Here is a 17,181-nt window from a genome sequence, read left to right as displayed (position 1 = left end):
GGGGGTGGAAAGGGGCAGAAACTAGATCATGCAGCGCCTCGGAGGCAGTGGGAGGATGAGGCTTCGTTGCTGGGTGCTGGGCAGGAAAGGAAGCGAGATGGAAAGGGAGGAGGGCCTGGTGCGTGGGTGTCCCACGAACATGACTGTGGAAGTCATGTGGCCAGGCGGCAGCAGCTCAGCCCCAGGGCACCCCCGGCAGATGTAGATTGTCCAAGGTCCATCCATCCAGTGGGCAGAAACCTCTTGCCTTGCCGTCCCCCACTACCCAAGACAGGAGCCACACCTGTGGTTGCACGTCACTGACCAGCCCTAAGTCAGGCAGTCTGCTCGATGGGGCGGAGTGGGTCAGGTGGCAAAAGAAACACAAGCTTGTCAGCAGTGATTTCTCCCTACAAAGGCAGCCGCCACCAGCTTCCTGCCGAGATGGGCCGGTTCAGCCTTGCTCGCTACAGCTGGAGACAGAGGGGAGCAGATGGCCCTGCTTGGCCCAGATATCCAGCCAGATTGCCAGGGAGGTGTGGGCGGAGCGATGGGGTTGGTGCCAAGCGCAGGAATACACGAGGGGAGGGCGGGAGCCACCTCTTTGCCATCTCAGTGGGGTCTTGCCTGTATGGAGGGGGGAGGATGGCGGGCACATTGGCTGTGGCCTTATTTGTGGTCCTTGAACGAGCAGATACTTAGAGCCCCCTGGAGAGAGATGATCCTTGTCCTTTAAGACCAGGTCAGGGGCTCTTGAGAAATGCCAGATATTCACGGTTATATTTCCAGCACCCAGCACAGAGTAGGACCAAGCAGGAGCTCAGTGGTTGTTGTTTTTAATGTAAATGATAGTAGTAGCTCTCAGGGGTTCTTACTTAAGCCTCATGGCATCCCCACAAAGGAGATGCTCTTGTGATCCCCATTTTACAGATGAGAACACTGATGCACAGAGAAGAGGAATAACTTGCCCAAAGTCACAACTGAACAAATGCATGGGGACTCTTGGGTCATGTGGACAAACTGATGGGCAAGCCTGGTGTTTGTTGGGGTCTGCGGAGTCAGGGGGCAGACCGGGGGTTGGGTGACCAGGAGAAGTGGTGGGCGAGCTAGAGAGGAGCGCATGCCCTTCTTGTCTTTGTCCTTTCTGAGCCCCCACCAACCCCTCAGATCCCCTAGGCCAGCTACCTCTATTATGCAGGGTGCTCAGAGAGCAAGAGAAGAGCCTCGAGAGCTAGGGATATAGGATGGCTAGGTCCAGTTGCGGAGAAGGCAATGGCAAGCCGCTCCAGTACTCTTGCCTAGAAAATGCCATGGATGGAGGAGCCTGGTAGGCTGCAGTCCGTGGGATGGCTGTGAGTCGGACATGACTGAGCGAATTCACTTTCACTTTTCACTTTCACACATTGGAGAAGGAGGTGGCAACCCACTCCGGTGTTCTTGCCTGGAGAATCCCAGGGACAGGGGAGCCTGGTGGGCTGCTGTCTATGGGGTCGCACAGAGTTGGACACAACTGAAGCGACAGCAGCAGCAGCAGCAGCAGGTCCAGTTGAGTAGGCTGCACACTGCACAGCTTCAGAGCAAGCCATTCCCATAGACTGAAGAAAATAGCAAGAGACCGTACCATGCAGGGCCGTGAAGACCAGGGTCAGCAAGTCTTTTCTGTCAAAAGCCAGATATTAAGAGTAAATATTTTAGGTTGTCCAGGCCATACGTCTCTGCTGAAACGAATCAACTCTGGTGTTGTAGGGTAAAAGCAGTCACAAGCAATATGTAAATGAATGAGTGCAGATGCGTTACAAGAAATCTTCATTTATCGGAACAGGCTGCCGGCCAGGTACAGCCTATGGGCCATAGTTTGCTGACCCAGTGAAGGCCAAGGAAGAATTCTGAACTCTCTTCTTTTTATGTATGATTTTATTTATTTAGGCTGTGCCAGGCCTTTGCTGCTGCGTTGTGGTGAGCAGGGCCTACTGTCTGGTTTCGGTGTGCGGACTTCTCATCGCTGTGGCTTTTCTTGTTGTGGAGCATGAGCTCTCGGGCACACCGGCTTCAGTATTTGCAACGCGTGGCTCGGCAGTTGCAGTTCCTGGGCTCTGGAGCACAGGCTCAGCAGTTGAGGTGCATGGGCTTAGTCACTCCATGGCATGTGGGATCTTCCTGGACCAGGAATCGAAACTGCGTGTCCTACATTGGCAGACAGATTCTTTACCACGGAGCCCCCAGGGAAGCCCTGAACTCTAGTCTAAGAGCAATGTGGAGCCAGGAGAGAGTTATAGGGAGTGAGAGGAAGCAACTTTGTGTTTAACTTGTCCCTTGAGATGTCTCTCTCCATGCCCCTTGGGGGCTGCGGTGTTTCTGTGGTCCTGGCTGTAGATCTCTGAGCCCCTCTGTCTGCAAGAAGAGGCTTTGGCCTGGGATTCAAGGGCCTCTGATGCTTACAGAGCAGAGGTCGCTGTGTCCATGCTCCCATCCCCTTCCTTCCCACACCAGCGTTTAGCCCAGCTCTGAATACTCCAGCACTGCTGGTTGCCATGCCTGGCCCCGGGGGCAGAAAAGAGCAGTCTTGTGGTCAACAGTCTGGGTCTGATTTCCTCTACTTGGTCTCGTGTGGAGGTGAGCTGTACTTCCCTGACCCTCTGTCTCCTTTTCTCCATAGGAGGAATGACTAGACATGAACCCATGAAACAAAGCAGTTCTGCATCGACCCGGGTGCATAGGAGGGGCTCAGTAAAAAGACAGAGTTGATAGAGGAATAGAGGAATTATTTTTTAACATTAAAAAATTTTTATTTGTTTTTGGCTGCACTGGGTCTTCACTGCTGCAAGAGGGCTTTCTCTGGTTGCGCTGAGCAGGGGCTGCTCTCTAGTTGCAGTGTGCGGGCTTCTCATTGTGGTGGCTTCTCGTTGCAGAGCATGGGCTCTAGAGTTATGGACTCAGTAGTGGTGGCACATGAGCTTAGTTGCCCTGCGGCAGTGTAGAATTTTCCTGGACCAGGGAATCAAACCACGTCCCCTGCATTGGCAGGCAGATTCGTAACCATTGGACCACCAGGGCAGTCCAGAAGAATCATTTTGTTGTTGAACCCCAGAGTCAGGAAAGCCTGCTAGGTCCTGGATGGTGGAGTCTTTGCTCCAGTGGGTTGTGTCCAGAACCAGGCTCCCAGCTAAAGTACAAGTAGAACCAACAGAAGGGGGCCTTGGGTCATGACTATCGACGGCTCCTTAGAGACGGAGATGACTTGTCCCACCTCTTGGGCTGAAAATAACTGCCCGACATTGGTGTAATTATATGTCTTAGGTTCCCCCATCGCACAGAGAACACCCCATAATTACTGCACACAAAGACTGCTTTTGGCAGCTGACGCTTAATTTCTGCCTCAAAGAGTGTCTCCCGGACCGGAAGCCTAGTTCACCAGCCACCCCCAAAGGATTTGAACCCTGGCCTAATGGGAGCAGAACCTTCCAGAGCCTTCTGTGATGCACAGGGACACTGTGTTCACTTCTCTTCCAAAGGCCAGCTGTCAGGCCCAGGATACCCCTGTGGCCTTTGGACAGGCTGGGCCACAGTGATCAGTGGCTTTGCCATAGTGTTCTCAACATGGCCTTGAGGCTGAGACCAGTACTTTGCATTCTGGTAGGAAGTCCCTGTGGGCAGCGCTGAATACTCCAGACGTGAGCCATTCGGGTCAGCCCTACAGGGTGGTCTGCTGTGCTGAGAGATGGATATGCTGTGTCCTTGGACTGAGCTAGGAGGCCACCAAGTAAGTCAGGGTCCTGGAAGGGTTGTTGAGGATTTACTGTGTGCCAGACCTCAGCAGTGAGTGCCAGGTCACGGCAGACAGACCCAAAGCCCGCCATGATTACCCAAATAGTTATGTAATTATGGTTGTGATCAGGCTGTATACGAGATGCGTAGATGCTGTGGGTGTGCAGAACGGGGGAGTGCCTTCATCTGGGAAGTTTTAGCTGAGATGTAAAGGATGAGGAGTAAGACAGGTGTGTGTGTGTGTGTTAGAGATGGAATGCATGGCTGTGAGTGGGTGAATGGCTGGATGGATGAATGGATGAGGGTGGGTGGATAGATAGTGGATGGATGCCGGTGGGTGGGTGGGTGGATGGCTGGATGGTGGATGGGTGGGTGGATGGATGCATGGATGCAGGTGGGTGGATGGCTGGTGGATGGGTGGATGAAGATGGATGAATGGATGCCGGTGGGTGGATGGGTGAGTGGATGGCTGGATGGATGCATGGATGCTGGTGGGTGGATGGCTGGTGGATGGGTGGGTGGATGGGTGGGTGGATGGCTGAATGGATACTGGTGGGTGGATGGATGGTGGGTGGGTGGACGAATGGGTGAGGGTAGAAGGATGGATGCATGCATGCAGGGATGACTGAGTTGTCCAGGTAGTGGAAACAGGCAGTGCAAAAGCTCAGGGATCAAAGGAGATTTGGTGACTCTGTAGCTGACAAAAGACCACTGTGAAAGGTGTTTGGAGTTTAAGAAATGAGACTGGAGAGGCAGGTAGGTTGGGAGTATTGTATACAGCTGAGCAAACTCCTCTGCCCTAAGGGGGTGCCGTTCTCACAGGCCACAGTATGGAACTGTGCGAGATGGAGGCCTGCAGACAGGGCATACATCATGTGGACCTTCTACACCATTGTCAGGGTTTTGCACTTGTTTCCAGAGCAGTACGGAGCCACAGAAGGGTCTGAGCAGTTGGTGATGCAGTTAATTTCCATGTGTAATGCCCCAGAGCAGCGATGTCCAGTAAAACTTTCTGTGAAGATAGGAAATGTTCTATTTGTACACTTTCTAATATGCAGCCACCTGTAGTTGTTGGGGGCTTCCCTGGTGGTTCAGACAGTAAAGAATCTGCCTGCAACGTGGGAGACCTGGATCAGGAAGATCCCCTGGAGTAGGAAATGGCAACCTACTCCAGTAGTCTTGCCTGGAGAATTCCACGGACAGAGGAGCCGGGCAGGCTACAGTCCATGGGGTCGTGAAAGAGTCGGATACGACTGAACAACTAACACTTTTGCTTTGTAGTTGTTGAGTCCTTAAAATGTGGCCAGAGTGACTGACGGAAGTGAATTTTGAATTTTTACAAGTTAACATTTGAAAAACCCCAAGAGCTCGCTGTGGCCAGTGGTTCCCTAGTGGACAGGGCAGCTCCAGGGGACCTGAGTGTAAACCATATATAAGCCCCTTGCCCCCCTGACCCCCAGCAGTGATGAAAGCATCTTGGGCAAGTCTGTGGGAGATGTCACCTCTTGCCAGGAAGTTGGGTGGAGACCTCAGCCACCCCCTCTCAGGGACCTCTGGTCACACTCAGGCCAAGGGTGCCTCTGGGCCTGTGGTTCCTGGATATGAGCCTAATGAAGACAGCCCCCATCCCATTGAGGTTCCAGCAACCTCATCTCCCTCCCCCGCACCCTCTGGGGTTGCCCAGCGGATATTCAGCGTGCAGAATGGATGACCTGCCCTCTACCCTTCACAGTTCACTCGAGTTTGTCCCCCCACAGCAGAGGCAAATCGGCTAGGAAACCACAGTGGCCCTGCCCCAGCATGTGGGTGGTGGCGTGGAGACACCGCCCCCAGTGGGCATTAGGGGATGCTCACTTCAGCTAGTGTTTTGAGGGAGCCAGACTAGGTGGTGTCTCAGATGATAAAAGTATCTGCCTGCAGTGAGGGAGACCAGATCCCTGGGTCGGGAAGAACCCCCTGGAGAAGGGAATGGCTACCCACTCCAGTATTCTTGCCTGGAGAGTCCCATGGACAGAGAAGCCTGGCGGGCTACGGTCCATAGGGTTCATAGGGTCCATAGGGTCCATGGACCGTAGCCCATTAGGCTTCTCTGTCCATGGGGTTGTAAAGAGTCGGGCACAACTGAGAGACTCAAACTTTCAGACTAGGTGGGCGTGGGAGGGCCTCCAAGGGGCCAGGGCCGGCCTGCTTCTGCCCTTGCAGGACCCTGGCCTCTGTCCCTGGCTTTCTCAGCATCATGAGGGCCTAACACACACAAGCCAGCTTGTGTAGGCAAGTTCCTCCATTGGCTCTGCAAACAGCCATCCTGTGGTCGCCCCTTCAGCCTAGAGGTGCACTTTCTTGCTGCGTGGTCCACCCTTGGGAAGCTGGATCTGGGGACAAGGCTTGCGCAGGCTCTACATTTGGCCCTGGAGCCATGTGAACAGGGAAGGGTAAGATGGGCCAGAAGGGAAACCACGGGCTTCATCCCACTGGCCTCAGGGCCACCTCACCCTGTGGGAGTGGCCTAGCTGGAGACTGACCAGAGATGAGTAACCTAAAGCGTGGAGGTCTGCGAAGGGTCTTGCAGGGCTGCTGGATTTGCTCATTGGATGTCGGTCTTTCAGTTCCCAAACTGAGCTGCACAAAGGCAGAGGCCGTGTCTCTTGCTCCTTGGTGTACCTCACCACTCTTCCCCATTATGGCATACAGTAGGTGCTTAATATGTGCGTATTGACTTAATGAATGAGCTCACTGATGCCTCCCTGTGCCGTGGTCCAAGTCTCTGAGTGTGTAGACTTGAGTGTGTTGATGCAAAGAAGTTGTACCCGTATGTGTGTGCTGACCCCCACGTCTTTCCCTTTGCACTTGGGTCCAGGATGCAACCTAGGGTTTGAGCGGGTGGGGGAGGATAGAGCAGGGACGGTTGTAAGGAGTAAATAAGCCTGTGGTGCCAGGCCCTGGGGGACAGTGGGTCTTACTGGGTCCCCCGCACCCCTGCACGTGGAATGTGAGACAGGACAGTCACCTCTTTCCCGTCTGTTGCAGTGCGCTACTTCCTGAAGAATAAGGTCAGCCCTGATTTGTGCAACGAAGATGGACTTACCGCCCTGCACCAGGTAAGGACCCGCTGGAGCCCCTGATGGCCTGCTCCCCACCTGGACACGTGCCCCATCTCCCTGCTTTTTCCTGCCCAGGACCCTCAGGGAGGAGGGGGAGGGGAGCCGCAGCTGCCACTTCTGAAAGGCTCTTGTCTGCCGGGGAGACGAGTGTGTCCGTTACAGACACGCCCATAGAGCTCCATGCCCACGTGCGTGGCACACACACTGCCTCCGGGGACAGGGAGCCTTTGTCCGCTGCATCCTCACTGCCTGGCAAAGGGTTTGACACACAAAGCAAGTTTGTTCGGAGCTTGACAGTGTACGAAGCACATTTGTTCACACCCACCAAGGCATCATCCGTCCACCCTGGTGACAGCAGTGATTGACAGGGAGGTTGTGGGACCTGCCTAAGGTCACACCGCTGTGGACTCTGGCCAGAAACCGTGTGCTGTCATAACACACAGCCTCTTTAGGGCAGTGAGATGGGCCCAGACCCACCCCTTGGCTGGGGAGGGGCTGCTCTGGCTGACGTCTGTCATCATCTCATGCTGCAGCAGCCCCTTCCCTGGGCCCCAGCATTCAGATATCCCTGCCCTGATCCGTCCTCTGTGCTGTGGCCCCAGGGATGCTCGGACCCAACATCTGCTGATGTTACTCAGGGCACTCCCGTGTCTTCCCACAACACTAAGGGTGAGGAACACCCCAGTGCCCCTGCCGAGCTGGCCATGGTGGCCAGGCCTTCAGCTGCTTGGCTTTTTGGTCCCTTGCACACACTGTCTGCTCCCCATCGCGTGTCACCCGGTGTTTAGGTGTGTGCACAGCTAGAGTCTGAGAGCCATGCTGTTATATCCACATCCCCTCTTCTGAGCACCTCTGTCATTCCAGCCAGTGAAAGTGAAAGGGTCAGACTCTTAATTCTCCAGGCCAGAATACTGGAGTAGATAGCCGTTCCCTTCTCCAGGGCATCTTCCCAATCCCAACCCAGGGATCAAACTCAGGTCTTCTGCATTGCGGGCAGATTCTCTACCAGCTGAGCCACAAGGGAAGCCCAAGAATACTGGAGTGGGTAGCCTATCCCTTCTCCAGTGGATCTTCTTGACCCAGGAGTCGAACCGGGGTCTCCTGCACCGCAGGCAGATTCTTTACCAATTGAGCTATCAGGGAAGCTTTCCAGCCATTTAGTGTTGGTCTCTGGTTACCCAAGGCTCTGCACTGCACGAGGGCAGAGCTCATCATGCCTCTTTCTCATTGGTGTATCCACTTTGTCCCTCACCATGTTGGCATACAGTAGGTGCTCAGTATGTGCCTGCTCAGTTAATGAGTGAACCTCCCTGTGCTCTGGCCCAGGTTTCAGAGCAGGTGGACTTGAAAGCAGCCTGGGCCAGGCTCTGGAACCCTGGGCTGGCGAGACCCTCTCCATCTCCCTCTGAGGGTGGGAAAGGTAGCCAGTGCCCTACCCATAAGCCCGGGGGCAAGTCCCCACTCTCAGCATCAGCTTGGGAGCTCGCTGTGTGTCCTCTTGGCCTCTCTTCCTGTCTCGTGGGGCTTCACGCGTCCACAAAGCCTAGTGTGTGACCTCGGGCAGGTTGCCTCATTTTCCTCATCTGTGAAGGAGGCATAACAAGTACCCATGTCACCAGATTGTTGTGAAGGTTAAATAAATATACATAAACCCTATAAGCATCATCTGACACTGGATAAGTATCAGATATTATTATTATGGAGGGACTTCCCTGGTGGCTCAGATGGTAAAGAATCTGCCCACGATGCGGGAGACCCAGGTTCAATCCCTGGGTTGGGAAGATCCCCTGGAGAAGGAAATGGCAGCCCACTCCATTATTCTTGCCCAGAGAATTCCATGGACAGAGGAGCCTGGTGGGCTGCAGTCCATGGGGTCACAAAGAGTCAGACACGATCGAATGATTTTCATTCATTCTTACGAAAATCTGTCATATGTTCACTTCTTAACAAAACCACTTCACATATGTGAAGCGTGGGTTGATCATCACAAGAACTCTTTGAAATACTATTATCCCCAATTTACAGCTCAGGAAACTGAGGTTCAGGGCAGCACCGTCCAATATAATCTTTATGATGATGACATGTTCTGCGTACTGACACTGTCCAGCACTGTAGCTTCCAGCCCTGCATGGCTATGGAACCCTGGAAATGTTTTTCTGAGGATTCACTGAGGCAATGCGTGACCAAAAGTTAGCAAAGTGCATGGCCCTAGTAACTCCTCAAAAAGCATTAGCTCTTATTACTGGCAATGTGACCTGTTATTATTACTGCTGTTCTGGGGCTGTTGTTATTGTTGTCATTGCCCTCATCACTGCTGCTCAGGACAATGAAAGAGCACAGTGCCTAGAGCTTCCTAAGGATTTTCTGCTCTTGGCAACAGGGAGCCTTCAGAGGTTTTGTAAACTGAGAGCAGCATGGCTGGGTTAACAAGGAAGCTCTCTCTGGCTGAGGGTGTGTGAAAGGGGAGTGACAGGGAGAAAGAGAGATGATGAAGCCTTGGCCAGGGCAATGGGGATGGGGACAGCAATCAGGAGATGTGATCCACAGCCGGTGATGAATTGAACTTGGGAAGTGAGGGGGCGGGAGGAGTCATCCGGTGCCAGGTGCCATGGCCCACCTTGGGGAATGCAGGCGAGGACGCTGCCCCCCTCCACCACATACCAGCCCCCACTGCACTGCTGCACCCAGGTCCCAACCCAGCCTATGCTCAGGTCGAGTCTCCCAGCTGCAGACTGACCCAGCCCCTGGGCATCTTTCTCACACGACCGCAATTCTATGTGCATAACCACTCCACCTGTCCACTGCCCTGCCTGTCTTATTTCTGCAGCCCCTCGTGGTGGGATCTTTGGCCCTCCTGTCGCCTCACCCCACAGTCTGGGCTGCTTCTGGCTCCTCCTATGGGCCAGGCCCTCCCAAACTCTTCTGCCAGTGACAGTCTCAGGGGTACCCACGCCTTTCCAGGCTGCCTCACTCTGGTGCCTTTGGCACCATCTGCTGGCGGTGCCATGCCACTGCATGGTTCTCTCGACCACCTGAGGCAGTGCCCTGCTCCACTGGGTCACCCTTGACCCTCCTGTCCGAAGAGATGCCCCCAGACCCAGCCAACCCCAGGTCAGATGGTGCATAAAGAGAACCTTACACCATCTCTGCTCATTTCCTGTATGTCCCATATGTCCAGAGCTGACCCCTGATTCTTTTTTTCTTTTTAAAATATATATATGTGTGTATTTGGTATGTATGTATGTATGTATGTATTTGTTATGTATGTATGCATGTATTTGGTGTGTATGTATATATTTGGTATGTACGTGTGTGTTTGGTATGCATGTATGTGGTATGTATGCATGTATATATTTGGTGTGTAGTATGTATGGATGCATATATTTGGTATGTATATAAGTATGTGTTTGGCTGCACCAGGTCTTACTTGTGGAATGCGGGATCTTTTAGTTGTGGCATGCGGGATCTAGTTCCCTGACCAGGGAATGAACCCAGGCCCCCTGCATTGGGTGCTTGGAGTCTTAACCATTGGGCCACCAAGGGAGTCCCTCTGACCCCTGGTTCTGCTGGGAATGGGGGTGGTGGCCGTGGTGCTGCCCCATCCCCACACCCCTCCCCGAGGCCCTGGGCTCCCACAGGTGCCCCCGTTCTTTCTTCTGGCATCCAGTCACTTCTCCCTGTGCCCGCGGTCACTTCTGTAGGTCAGGCCGCCATCATCTCTTAAAGGGGGTGATTTTGACATAGTCCCTCACTGTCCCTCCTCTCCCTCCAGAAGCTTGTGATCGAAGTCTGTTCTCTGCATGCAGCTGCAGGAGGGATTTTTTAAAATACAGGTTTGAATTGTGCTGCTCCTCTGAGTATAACTCTGCAGCATTCCTGTGCGCTGAGGGCAGAGCTGTCCCTGGATGGGCAGTTCTGAGCCACAGGTCCACTGCCCTGTCCCCTGCTGGTTTCTCCGGAGGTCATCTGAGATCCTTCCTGCAGCCTGTAAAGTGGCTCCCCGTCTTCTGCCTCCTCTATCCTCGCCTCTCTGCTCATGGCCCCAGCTTGAGCTCCCTCTGTCCCCTTGGAATCTTTCACTTTCCCTCCCTGGAGTTTGGGGGCTCCAGTGGCTTTTGGAGCCCAGTATCTCTGAGAGCTGCCTTCCCATTGGGGCTGACCCACGTGTGGACAAGCAGGAGGACAGACATGGCTCTCTCCTCGCAGGGACTCTTATCAGGACCCACTAGAGCCCTCGGGTGGAGCTGGGTTTTTGGGGTGAGGCTTTGTTACTTGGGACTTCCCCAAGAACTAGCTTCTGGGTCAGAAATTCCTAAGTCAGAGGTTTCAAACTATAATCTAGGGATGCCACTGATGGGGAAGGGGGACCTTCTCAACACCCCCACCCCCACACACCCCAGCTTCAGCCTGAGCAGCCCTGCTTCCTTTTATTGGCTATCTAACTTAGAATTCTCCTTACAGTTTTGTTTGAAGAAAGCCTTCCGAAATTAAAAAGCAAAGCTTTTAAAGCCTCGTTCGAAATTTTATCCCATTCCACCATTTGCGAAGCATCTTATAGCTGACTTTATTCTTTATACTGTTTTTATATTTTTATCTTGTACATTATTAACTCACTCACAAGGAAACAGGCTCAGAAAGATTAAGTGGCTTGCCCGTGATCACGCAGCATGCACGTAATGGAGCTGGATTCAAACTCAGGCAGCCTGGCTCCGTTGTCCTTCTCGGGAACTGGGTGTGCCCTCGTCGTGACCCTGCCTGTGTCCGCCTTGCAGTGCTGCATCGACAACTTTGAGGAAATTGTCAAGTTGCTCCTTTCCCACGGTGCCAACGTGAATGCCAAGGACAACGAGCTGTGGACGCCTCTGCATGCCGCGGCCACCTGCGGCCACATTAACCTGGTGAAGATCCTCGTTCAGTAGTACGTGCCCCTCTCTCCCCCAGGAGCAGCCTTCCCTCCGCCTTTGGTTTATTTATTTATTTTAATTGGAGGCTAATTGCTTTACAATACTGTAGTGGTTTTTGCCATACATTGACATGAATCAGCCACGGGTGCGCCTTTGGTGTTTTTCCAGGTCCTTGTTTCTGGTGGGGGGAGGACTTTCATCTCTCTTTTTCCCTGTCTCTTTGGCGCCTGTCCCTTTACTCCCCACATTCCCTTTCCATCGCTGTGTCTTTCTCTCCTGTTTTCTCTCTGTCTCTTCTTTCCTCCTTGATCCCACTTTGACTTTTCCCCTGTGCTTCTCTTAATTCACATTCTCTCTCTTTTCGTTCTCTTCCTTTCTCCCAATATGATGGTCATAAAATACGCAACACAATTTGCCATCTATGCATTCCAGGAATAAATCCCGTTTGGTCATGGCATATAATCATTCTACTGTGCTGCTGAATTTGGTTTGCTAGTATTTTCTAGAGGAGTTTTGCATCACTGTTCATAAGGGATATTGGTCTGTAGTTTTCTTGCAGTGTCTTTGGCTTTGTTTCAGGGTATGATTCTCTTTCTTTGCATCTCTTTTTCTCTGTCTGTCTCCACAAGTCTGTATTCATTTCCATACTTATGTATTGTTGCCATTTTTCTTGCTACAAAAAAGCAGGCATATTTCCTTGGCTCTGCCCCTCAAATCCCATCCACATGCTTTTCTTGGGGACAGAACCTACTTTGGGGGACACCACATAGCAATGTCTTTCCAAGGGATAAGGCCAGTTCCCTCTGTAGAGTTCTGAACAGTCTTCCCCCACCCTGAACTTCTTTCCAGTCTGCTCAGGCTCTGCAAACACAGAGAAGAGGCAACCTTGAATTTCAAGTGTATTTCATTGAATTCATCTAATGATTGGTGGGCATTTGAGCTGGGCCAAGCCCTGTGGGCTTGAACACTCAGGGACGCATTTGAGCTGGGCCAAGCCCTGTGGGCATTGAACACTCAGGGACACAAAAGTCCTGAGAAACTCAGCAGGAAATCAGGTGATTTCAGTCCCAGAACCGAGACAAAACAAGATCAATGGTGGCTGGAGTCCCAGGAAAGCATCTGAGCACAGGGATTCAGGTATAGTGGCCAAGGGCAAGTGACCTTTGGCAGAGGTCTCAGCAGAGCAGCCAGGGCCCATCGGGTGGATACTCAGGTGATAGAGAGGCTTCCTTGGCTCAGAGAGGTGGATTAGCTTACCCAAGGGCACACAGGAGCTCAGAGAGGTCCCAGGGGAGGGCTGTTAGGCCAGAGGACTGGCAGATGATCCGTGCCCACACCTCTGATGAACACCTGGGAGTGGCAAAGTCTGAAGGGGCATCAGATGGCCACCATCCAATCAGAGTGGTGCGAGACGAAAAGGAAGTGGATGTCAGCATGGTACCAGTCCCCAGCGCCAATCTGTACTGGAATCATGGATTTAAAATGTGTAATCCTCAACCCCGCCCCATCCTCTTGAGAGACTCTGTTTCAGGAGGTCTAAAGTGGAGCCCAGGAAGCTTCCTTTTATTTCAGTGGTGTCTGAGTGATTCTGCCACAGGGCAGCCCAGGACCATGCACTTGGGAGCCACTAGCCCCAAAGGGGAATTCTCCCACAGGGTCCCAAGGCTCTCTCCTGCCCTGTCCTGGTTTGCCTTTGGGGCAGAGACGTAGAGGAGGAATTGCGGGTAGCCTTGGGTGTTTCTGTACTTGGCCCAAGATTGAAATAGGACAGGGAGAAGTAAAAAGAGCTGGCCCATGAAAGAGCCAGGTTTCCGTCTTGAACCTCTCACATCCTAGCTGTGTGACCTCAGACAGGTAACTGACCCTGTCTGAATCTCGTTTTCCCTTAAGTGAGATGGGGCCAATAATACTGAGCCAATACTGAAGACTATTCTGAGGATTATATCAGATGATGCGTGTAAAGGGCTTAGATCAAGCCTGGCTCTTAGCAGATGCTTGGGAAGTGGTGCTACCACCGTTAATTTTGTCTTTTCTTGTTTGACATCTATCCTCAAGTGCCCACCTGCTGGCTCAACAGAGGAGGAAGCCGGGGAAAGTGGCACAGCTCTGCTGGGACTGTGGCCCCTTCCCCCCCAGGCCCCCTGAGATCCTGGAGATGCAGTCCTTGCTGGGCTGTACCGTGGTTGGCTTGTGGGTGTTGGGGTGCGCAGCGGCATGTGGGTGACAGGCTGGACAGTAGAGGCAGTCAGACCAACCCTCTGCACGCTCCTGGCCCTCACCCTGGTCCTCTCTCTGCAGTGGAGCCGACTTGCTCGCTGTCAACTCCGATGGGAACATGCCCTATGACCTCTGTGAGGATGAGCCCACCCTGGATGTCATCGAGACGTGCATGGCGTACCAGGGTAAGGGCAGGGCCGCCCCATGTGAAGTGGGCTGGGTGTGGGGCTGTGGCGAGCATCTCTCAGATCAATGCAGGTGAACAAGTTACCTCGAGACGTGCCCATCGCTTAGTGCTCAGGAACTGGGACGGGACCCCACGGTGGTTGTTAGCCATGTGACGGACAAGATGCGAACACAGAACAAGCCTGGAAAACGAGCTGCGCACCAGGAGGGGCGTGGCTGTCATCTGTGTCACCCACACACATGGGCAGCCTCAGCTGGCCCCGTCTCCTCATCAGCTGTGACAGTTCAATTCAAAACATTCACAATGAAGATATATTCCCATTTGGGAAAATACAAAGTCAAGAACATTCACGGCTGCCTGCTCTGTGCCAGGCACCACTTGGGCTGCCAGGGACCCTGGATAAACAAGATGTGGGCTGTTCTCAGCTCACAAATGAGCTTCATAGAGGAAACAAATGCAGCAGAGACCAGCCCGCCCCCGCCACCCCAGTACATGCTCCTGAAAGGCCTCGTCTTTAGAAATATATCTCAAATCCAGACCCTGGACTGCAGTCTGAGGTCCTCCCTTCATCTCTGCCCTTGTGTTTCTGCCCAGATGGCTACAGGAACCTCCCTTTTGGCCTGCCCATTCCCTGGCCCTGGAGCTTTCCCTGTCCACTTTCTTTAGAACTTAATAATTTTTGTGCCAGTCTGGTGAATCTATGGACCCACCCCTTCTGTACTTTTAAGTGGAGTTATCAAAACCATAGGATTGTAAAGGAAACCACTGCTATTAAAGTAAGGCTCACCAAATACTTTTAAATGTGTAATATAGAAACTTCATTGATTCATGAAACAATAAGATAACATGGTGTGAAAATGCCTATAGTTTCTGTTGGTGACAAAGTCACGGGCACTGCCAATTCTACTGTGAATTTGGACTAGAAGGAAATGCTATATCTCATTGAAAACTTAGTGAAAATAGGGCTTCTCTGGTGGTCCAGTGTATAAGAATCCAAGAATGCATTGGCTGGCAGGGGACATGGATTTGATCCTTGGTCCAGGAGGATTCCACGTGCCCCTGAACAACTAAGCCCGTATGCACTCGAGCCCCTGCTGTCCAACAGAAGAAGTCATCACATTGAGAAGTTTGGGCACTGAAACTAGAGAGCAGCTCCCACTCGCCACAACTCGAGAAAGCCTGCACGCAGCAACAGAGACACAGCACAGCCAAAAAGAAACAAATTAATAAAAATTAAACAAGTAAAAAATTAATGAAAATAGATTATTCTTTTTCTCCCTTCAAGTTTACAGACCTCCCCAGAGTTCCATTCAAGAATGCTTGCTCTCATGGGCCTTTTTTTCAGAGCAAATCACTCTCCTTAGTAGCTGCCAGTAGCACTTAAATTTTAGCCAGAGATTCAGGCTTGAAAATGTGTTTCTGAGTCCCTCCACCTCGATTTATTCAGCTCTCCATTCAGAAGTGATATATTCAGTAATTCAGTCGTGGCCGTAATAGAGATTCACTGAGCGTGCCTGGTGCCTGGTGCTGCAAACACAGCTGTGGATGTAGTGGAAGAAATGAACAGAGACCTGGTCAGATAGAGTGGGCAGGGGAGGCCAGCTGAGGAGGTGACCCAGGCTGGACCTAAAGGATGAGATGGAGCCAGGAATTTGAGCAGCTTTAGGTGGGTAGGTGGGTGGTCGGGACTGCCAGGTAGAAGAACTGTGTATGTAACAGTTATTGATATTAATACAGCGCCAACTGGGTTCCAGGCTCTTGTTTGTGGCCCAGCACGTGGTGTTCGTTTTCACTGGGCTGGGAGAAATGATCTCTGAGCACGTCTGTCTACCCCCTTGACTGGCAGGCCCTAGGAAAGAGGAGTCACACCTCCCCCCTCTGCCCTGCTTCCCCTCCCCCATGGGTTCTCTGCCTGGGAATGCTGACTCAGTCCCCCCCTCCCCCACTGCAGGCATCACCCAGGAGAAAATCAACGAGATGCGGGCAGCTCCCGAGCAGCAGATGATTTCGGACATTCACTGTATGATCGCAGCGGGCCAGGACCTTGACTGGATAGATGCCCAGGGGGCCACACTGGTGAGGAGAGGGCCCAGGCTGGATTGGGCTGGGGGTCAGGACCATAACCCAGACCAGCTGGAGCTGAACGGGGCAGCACTGGGTGGAGGTCACGCCTACACAGTGGGGGCCTGTCCACAGTCTTGGACTTCCTCCCCGTTCTGGGGACAGGGTTGCCCCTGGAATGTGGAGAGTTAGCAGGAATGAGCTGGTTAGAAACTGGGGCTGGGAGTTGGGAACTGTGGGTTGGGGAGGCTTGGCTCTGCCGTTCACCTTTTCGGTCTCCAAGCTTCTCCTTTACCTCACGCTACAGGTGTCCATTCTGAGTTCATTATTTCCACCTCCTCCCATGATGTCTCCTGCTTCAAGACGGGTGCCACGTTCATCCGCTCATCCAGGCCATCTTGCTTTGCACCATTCATTCTCCCGCCTCAGTGCCTTGTTTCACTGTCTGTCCCTGATGTTGCTGCAACAGCCTCTCTTCTGGTTCCCTGACTTCAGAGCCCAGACACCCCAGGGGCCCATCCACCTTTGGTTCACCCATCCTCTGGTTCACCCATCCATCTTTGGTTCAAGCATCCATCCATGGGTCCTCCTATCCATCCACTGGTCCACCCATCCATTAGTTCACCCATCCATCCATCCATGGTCCACCCATCCATCCATTGGTCCCCCCATCCATCCATTAGTTCACCCATCCATCCATTGGTCCACCCATCCATTAGTTCACCCATCCATCCATCCATGGTCCACCCATCCATCCATTGGTCCTCCCATCCATCCATTGGTCCCCCATCCATCCATCCATGGTCCACCCATCCATCCATTGGTCCACCCATCCATCCATTGGTCCCCCATCCATCCATTTGTTCCCCCATCTGTTCATTGGTCCACCCATCCGTTCAATGGTCCACCCGTCCGTTCATTGGTCCACCCATCCGTCCATTGGTTCACTCATCCATCTGTTGGTTCA

The 17,181-nt window shown here is 52.8% G+C and overlaps 1 protein-coding gene across 2 annotated transcripts in view; it reads left to right on the top strand.

Moving 5' to 3' along the window:
• PPP1R16B (protein phosphatase 1 regulatory subunit 16B) overlaps positions 1-17,181 on the top strand; it is a 110,091-nt gene that overhangs the window by 79,828 nt on the left and 13,082 nt on the right. For both annotated transcript variants that reach the window (XM_055437311.2, XM_055437305.2), the window contains exons 3-6: positions 6,772-6,842; positions 11,618-11,763; positions 14,048-14,151; positions 16,105-16,229. In XM_055437311.2, coding sequence (XP_055293286.1) covers positions 6,772-6,842; positions 11,618-11,763; positions 14,048-14,151; positions 16,105-16,229 — 446 coding nt within the window. The remainder of the gene's footprint in view (positions 1-6,771; positions 6,843-11,617; positions 11,764-14,047; positions 14,152-16,104; positions 16,230-17,181) is intronic.

This window comes from Moschus berezovskii, chromosome 15 (genome assembly GCF_049115385.1).
Source record: "Moschus berezovskii isolate FMDL1 chromosome 15, NW_MosBer_1.0, whole genome shotgun sequence".
Classification (NCBI taxonomy): domain Eukaryota; kingdom Metazoa; phylum Chordata; class Mammalia; order Artiodactyla; family Moschidae; genus Moschus; species Moschus berezovskii.
The sequence above is the reverse complement of the archived record's forward strand: the minus strand, read 5'-3'. Positions and strand labels throughout refer to the sequence as shown.